Here is a 7,263-nt window from a genome sequence, read left to right as displayed (position 1 = left end):
TGCCTTGGTGGTGTGTGTGTTTTTTTCTTTGTTTCTTGTAAAACTTAAAAGAAACTACAGGTTTGATTTGATCAAAATTAAGACACACATTATAAATCAACTTCAAAATATATACCTTAACATTCTTCTTTTGGATACTGTGCATCTCGCGCTGGAAAAACACTAATGCTCACAGACGCACAAAGAAGCATGAGGACCCAGCAGATGAGGAATACAGTTCTTAGAACTGCCACCATCGGCCATAGGATGTGCTATAGGAAACACACATAAGCAAACTCTGTAAATGTTGTGATCCAGCAGCAGCAGGATGAAGCAGCCAAATGACTTGGTAGCCTCTTATCTCTGCCAGGCGGGTATATGTTTAATGGACCCTGACGTTCGAACCATGTGTGGGGGTAGCTCCAAGTGCACTTGGGGGGGGGTATAGATTCCAGCTGCCAGCGGGCATCTGTGTGCAAATACAAGCCAGGGTTCGAGCAGCTCCCAGCACAGTACATGCCTCGCTTCGGAGAGGGCGGAAATCACCAGGCCGGCATTCGATACGGTCTGGCAAGCTGTGGGCTCCACAGGATGGGCTGAGGAGCTGAAGAGGGTCCTTTGTGAATCGTAGGGCATGAGCAGTCTTGGGTTACGAGGAGAGCAATCGTTTAATGAAGTCTGAGGCCAGTCACGTAATGGGCAGGGGCTGGTTTTAGCTGGGAAAGAGACACTGGGAGGATTAGGTAACGTACAAAGCCCTGTAACGTACCTGTATGGGACCAGGGATTGCTGGCCACCTTTCAATTTAAGATCAGGCCAATTGGCAGTAAAGAGCAGACTCTGTGTCTTGTGAATTAGAGGGGGGTGCAATAGGGGACCCGAAGCCAGCTCTTATTAGTGAATTATATACAGCAGTGCGGTTAGGATATCATAGCGGCGTGAGAAGCAAGCCTCAGGTGATATATGAAAGGGTCAGCTTACCATAGCGGCACCTTGTATAGGGAAGAGGTCTTGGGCTCCCAAGCAGGGGGCTTTTGAATGACCCGGAGGAGGCTGGGAACTAAAAGCACCCCATTATGGGAGAGAAGCTGGAGGGAAAATGACTGTAGCCTGGCCTAAGTGGCAGTGTGGTGGTTTCACACACAACTCGCTGGCTCTGTGATTGCTGAGCTGATCTACCTCACAATACCTTCTTAATGCAATCTCTCTCCCCCAGCCTTATCATGCAGGATTCACCTGAAAATGGAGCCAATCAGACAGTAATCTATGCAAATCGCTCCTCTGTGTGTGTTTTATTCCAGGTGGAAGCCTTCATTAAAAGATACAGTGCCTGCCCACTCCTGGCTGTCTCACAGAAGCTGCATGTTAATCTAGTAACTCTAGCTTAGCATTTGTTTAAACACTAGGTACAGGCTTTCTGGCTGTTTTTTGACTCTCTGTGTTTGTGAGAGTTTTTTCTCTCTTTTTTTAAGTAATGGGGTTTGGAATCAGAGGGCTCCTGGGTCCTGATCCAAACTTCTGACATTTACATCAGAATCCACCTTTTAAAAGAGGTTTAGACTTTCAAGTGAAAAAAAAAAATCTCCTGTTTCACTGGACCACCTCCCTCTCCCTCTCCCTCTCCCTCTCTCCTCTCTCTCTCTCTCCCCTCCGCACATACCCCCCCCCCCCCCGCCCCCCAAAAAACTGATCTCAGAATAACTTAATCACTACCCAAAAAAAATCAAATCCAAGCCACTCTCCACGCACTCCTCCAGAATCAGCAATAGAATTTTCCAAACTTTTCATTCTCTCTCTCTCTCTCGCTTGCATCCAGGCTTTACGGCTTTTTTTGTGTGCAATCAGAAATACCTCAAGATACAGCAGTGCAAGGTGTGTTTGTTTTCTGTTCTCTCTTCAGAGAGGTTGTTTAGTTTGATGGCAGTTGGTTTGGTCCTGCTTGAAGAGGATTGTTGGATTTAAGTTATTCATTCTGTCAGAATCAGGTGAGTAAACCTTGACTCTTACTTTAAAGAATGTGTGCATTGTATCGGCCATGGCTCATTATTATGTGCATATATTATATATATATATAATCTTATCTTGGCAGTTGTACTCTTCCCAGTTACAGTACTATTTGCATGTTACAGTCCAATAAACTGCCTTCATCTTTCCACAGCTTTGAAAGACTATCAATTTGTTGGTTGGATGGCAATGTAATATGAGAAAGTCATAACAAACTTGACTGTGCTGACTATAACCAAACCGGTTGCTATATATATATATATATATATATATATATATATATATATATATATATATATATATATCTATTTATCTTTCTGTCTATATAGATATATAATTTTTAAGCTCCATGATACATACGCAAGCACTGTTTAAGAAGTATAGAGAACAATAAGGACAGCTAGATGATAAAATATGTATGATACCCACATATAAAAAGGTATATAAGGTATCTCACAATATTAATTAATACCACTGACTATATATCTGTAATACACTATAGCTAGATTATGTATACGTATAGTGTGTGTGTGTGTGTGTGTGTGTGTGTGTGTATATATGTTGCATTTTTCTGCTCTGATGCATTATGCGCATCAACAATTTACTCAAAGCCTCCACTAGTGTTTTCTACTGTTATAACAACCTTGACTTGCATTTAGATGGAAACACATTGAGTGAAATCACTGGCTTCACTTGATTTTCAAGGTGTGGTATCCAAACCAAAATCAACAAGTACAGAGAAACTTCATCTGTAATTAACAACAGAACTGGCAGAAGGGACAGGTGTCGTTCTCCATCAAATCGACAGTACGAAGGTCACTCTTGAAATCAGGACTTAAAGGATGTGTTGCAGTAGGAATACCTCTGTTAAGAAAGGAGAACAAGACTAAAAGGCTACAATATGCACAAGAACACAGAAACTGGGCTATTGAACACTGGTTAAAGGTGCTTTGGACTGTTGATGGATGGACAACGACACCTGTGCCTTCTGCCAGTTCTGTTGTCAATTCAACGCTTGTCTTCTTTCTGTTCCTTCAGGATATTATCTTCAGGTATTGCTCATCCCTGTTAGACATATGTTGGGGTTTTATAATGATTGTGATTGTATTGATTATAACAAACATGGTTCTAAGTGTTTCATTAATAACATACAACATCTCCTTCAATTATAAGTGTTACCAAATCATTTTATTTTCATTTCCAATAGAGACCGGGGTAAGACGGCTCAAACCACAGTAATAACAACATATGAACGGCACTCATCTTAACTTTTGATTTTTTAAAAGGATCGATGGAACAGCTTAATACAATACATGAAAACACATCCCATAATAACAGTTAGGGGTGAGATCTATAAATATACAATACCGTCCGAATGAAAACAAAATATCGACAGTATTTCTTTATTTTTATGATTTTACGCAAAAAAAACCCCAAAACATTTTGCTTCTTCTAATGGCATATTTTAAAAGTCTTGGAAAGACCATAGAGAAGCTTATTATAAAATAATTTGCTACGTTACATGAGAAAACCAATCCGAATAGTAAAATTGATGATTTAATAGTCTTCGGTATTGTTGTACAATCGCTGGTTTGCAGACCTGTTCAGTATCCGAATACAGGCCTATATACAGACAGTGCCTCTCCAAACGCATTGAGGTCAGTACTGTGTGGTTTATTGATGGAAGCGCATACTCAGTACGGTCCACAGCATTCATTTAAAAAAGCAGATTTGTGATTCCAACATCTTACAAGGTTGCAATGGCATTGCCCTATTACGAGACCCCATGAGTGATACGCAGCACTGTGTACATGCTGTATATGTTTAGACTAAAGACGGCAAATCTGATCTCAGTGCAGAGACGCATTAACATTAACTGCACTGTTGTAGGGCATGAACAGGCGCTGTGTGGACGGCTTCAGCGCTTACTGGAAGGACTGAAATCTATTGACACAGAAAGTGATCCGCTCGCATTGTTCTGCTGTTTTTTACTCCCGCATAATGGACTCTATTGAGCACTCCCCACGGCAGTGCCTGATTTAAGTACAGGATAGTCTGGGGGCTCTGCCCCTGGGACCCTGGCTCTGTACTCATTTCAATTCATTAGATTCATGGTAATGGCTCTACAGTGCCTTCCACTCTACTGGGCAAGGACTAAGGCTGGGAGACAGGGGGGCTTTCAAATACTCCCACCACCACCACCATCCACGCTGTGCTGTGCATGCACAAGGGCGTCCTGTTAATTTACTGCAACGTCTTTTATTTACACAAAGAACTGCAACTCTGCCACAAGGTCTTGATGTCTCTGCTTGTTCAGGCATTGTCCGGGCTGCTTGTTGTGTTTCTTTAGTGAATCGATGATGGGGGCGTACAGTACAGAACCCCTGTAAAAGCATAACGTTAAAAATGAATAAATAGATAAAAACAGCCCCCGTCCTGGGCATCGATGCCCCCTCAGGGTTCTTCAGTTGGAGGGCAGGGGTGTTTTGTGGTAGGCGTCCTGGGATTTCAGGACGCTGTCCTGGACGTTGCAGCAGCTGCAGCCACAGCTAGGTTTTAAACTGTAGCACGAGGGATGTCTTTGAAAGACTTGATATCCCAAAAAATGGTATTGTCACCTTTATTACTGCTCGATAGCCCACAAGCATTCTGGTTTTCTGAAAAGCTTGGTTGGTTTGTAGGGGCCAATATTAAAACCATTGCCCTAAAACCTCCCTTCTCTTTCCTGGACCTTATTCCGCATTATTTCTGCCACTTTAGTGCGCGGCTCCGTTTATGAAACACCTATCAATGCGTTATCCGAGGACGTGTTTGTTACAGTGGCAATTTAATGGCGTTCTACTGACGGAAAGCTTGGAACCATCACGCTCCCCGCCAGTAACGGCAGCAGGGATCGCGTGCAGTAAAGCAGGAAAGTGACAGAATTGCTTGTGTGTTCTTCCCAGGAATGGTGTGCTGCAGGTCCCCAGCAGCGTGGCTTCATCTTGTCTTCATGCTGACTCCCAATGGAGGTGAGTGAACAAGCCGTCCGGGGGAGGCTCCAGGGTGTGTTGTTGCTGTGAGGAGCACATGCATTGGTACCATTTCAGTTTAGGGATCAGTTACTATAAGTGGTTATATACCAACTTGTACAAATGCTATTAGTTGTGCTACTGATGATGCTGCGACACTGAATTAGAGCACAGATTATACCAGTAAGAAATGTATAGAGAGGAAGTGCAGGTTGGGACAGGCTGCTAAAGTACATTCAGCAAGTTCTGATGCTTTCTCCACCTCTCCAAACAATATGCTTTCTCCTCTCTCCCTCCTGTCCTGTGCCTTGATATCCTGATGCTTTCTCCTCTCTCCCTCCTGTCCTGTGCCTTGATATCCTGATGCTTTCTCCTCTCTCCCTCCTGTCCTGTGCCTTGATATCCTGATGCTTTCTCCTCTCTCCCTCCTCCTTGATATCCTGATGCTTTCTTCTCTCCCTCCTGTCCTGTGCCTTGATATCCTGATGCTTTCTCCTCTCTCCCTCCTGATATCCTGATGCTTTCTCCTCTCTCCCTCCTGTCCTGTCCCTTGATATCCTGATGCTTTCTCCTCTCTCCCTCCTGTCCTGTCCCTTGATATCCTGATGCTTTCTCCTCTCTCCCTCTCTGCAGTCCTGTCCCTTGATATCCTGTACCCCTTTGGTTTGGCGTTCAGAGACTCTGAGACCCCTAAGATGGATGATGGGAGCTCTACAGAAGTTCCCCTGCTCATCCAGTTCATCTTCTTCAACATGCCTTACCGCTCCATCTTCGTGAGTCCTGTCACCTGTTTGAGGGTTTTATACCGCTCTACTGTTTTAAGGTTTCAGGGAGTCGTGAAACAACCACATTACAAACAAAGAAAGCCTGTCTGATTAAGAATGATAACAGATGTATTAAGGGGGTATATTGGGGGGGGGGGGTATATGGGGTGCAGCACACCCAGTTCGAGGAAGGTGGAGAACAGCAGAACTCTGCGTTGCAATGTTGCAATCTCTTACTGTTCTGATACAGGTGAACAACAACGGGGTGATCTCATTCAACGTGCAGGTGAGCCAGTTCACCCCCGAGGCCTTCCCCTTGACAGACAGCCGCTCCTTCATCGCCCCCTTCTGGGCGGACGTGCACAACGGGATCCGCGGAGACGTGTACTACCGTGAGAGCACCGACCCTGACATCCTGCAGAGGGCAACGCTCGACATCCGGAGGTACTACAAGAGCTCCTTCAGCGCCAGCTGGGTCTTCATCGCCACCTGGCACCAGGTCACCTTCTATGGGGGCAGCCAGGGCACGCCGGTAACTGTGCATTGTCATGTATTGCACGTTAAGCCAATCCTATTGTGTGCTAGACCCTTCAGCATGCCTGAAGATTTTATCACGCACCCTAATGAACCCTAAATCCATCTACGGCTGTGGCTGCAGAGTTTTGCACTGTCTAGAATTTTAGGATTGAGACAAAAAAACAAAAAAAAAACCTGTATGAACATAATTCTGATATTTTATCTAACATGGTGTGATCAAAGAAACTAGCAAATGATATCGCAAAAAGTCTATTGGAAGCCATAATAGTAATACAGTATTTCATCTTAGATTTAGAAATTTCCTATCTTTCAGTTTTGTCTTTAAGTTTATGGAAAGCTACATAGTAATTCAGTATGTTAACCTAACATTATTCAGCAGGTTTAACATGCAGCACTGTTGACCGCAGCTGTAGAGTTGAATGACAGTGTGGGGTGTCTGTTCTTTAACGGTGTGAAGGGGTTTGAAGGCTTTGCAGTGCTGTGATCGCCGTGCTTCGTCTTCCGCTGCAGGTGAACACCTTTCAGGCCGTGCTGATCTCAAACGGGACCGCCTTCTTCGCCATGTTCAACTACGGGGATATCTCCTGGACCACCGGCACTGCCAGCGGGGGAGACCCCCTCACTGGACTCGGGGGCACTGCAGCACAGGTACCCACGGGGCATGGGAAGAGGGGAGAGAGATCGTCAGTACTGGGGAGGGTTGGGGAGTGACTGACGCACAGGTACCCACAGTGCGGGACGGAAGAGTTAATCGATATTGGTGAGGAGGGAGGGAGAGAAAGGAATAGGGAAAGAGAAGTGCATGACTAAGGTCTGGGAGAAATGAGAAAGTAGCTCTTTTATTTGTAGAGTAAGTGAAAGTAGTCTGGCGGAGCAGATCTTTCCTCAAGTGGATATTTCAGCCACTGCAGAACTGGTGATAACAGACCTGTTGATGAGAGAGGCTGAGGTGGGGGTGTTCGGTCCAA

General features: G+C 44.7%; 1 protein-coding gene across 1 annotated transcript in view; it reads left to right on the top strand.

Annotated features, from left to right (window-relative positions):
- The first annotated feature begins 1,809 nt into the window (after window positions 1–1,809).
- LOC121303959 overlaps window positions 1,810–7,263 on the top strand; it is a 37,677-nt gene continuing 32,223 nt past the window's right edge. Inside the window, exons 1-5 of the mRNA XM_041234861.1 lie at window positions 1,810–1,964; window positions 4,929–4,994; window positions 5,628–5,767; window positions 6,009–6,290; window positions 6,806–6,943. Coding sequence (XP_041090795.1) covers window positions 4,931–4,994; window positions 5,628–5,767; window positions 6,009–6,290; window positions 6,806–6,943 — 624 coding nt within the window. The 5' untranslated portion in view covers window positions 1,810–1,964; window positions 4,929–4,930. The remainder of the gene's footprint in view (window positions 1,965–4,928; window positions 4,995–5,627; window positions 5,768–6,008; window positions 6,291–6,805; window positions 6,944–7,263) is intronic.

The sequence above is a fragment of the Polyodon spathula genome, chromosome 36, assembly GCF_017654505.1.
Source record: "Polyodon spathula isolate WHYD16114869_AA chromosome 36, ASM1765450v1, whole genome shotgun sequence".
In the NCBI taxonomy this organism is placed as follows: domain Eukaryota; kingdom Metazoa; phylum Chordata; class Actinopteri; order Acipenseriformes; family Polyodontidae; genus Polyodon; species Polyodon spathula.
Note: the sequence above shows the minus strand (reverse complement) of the source record. Positions and strands in the feature narration are given on the sequence as shown.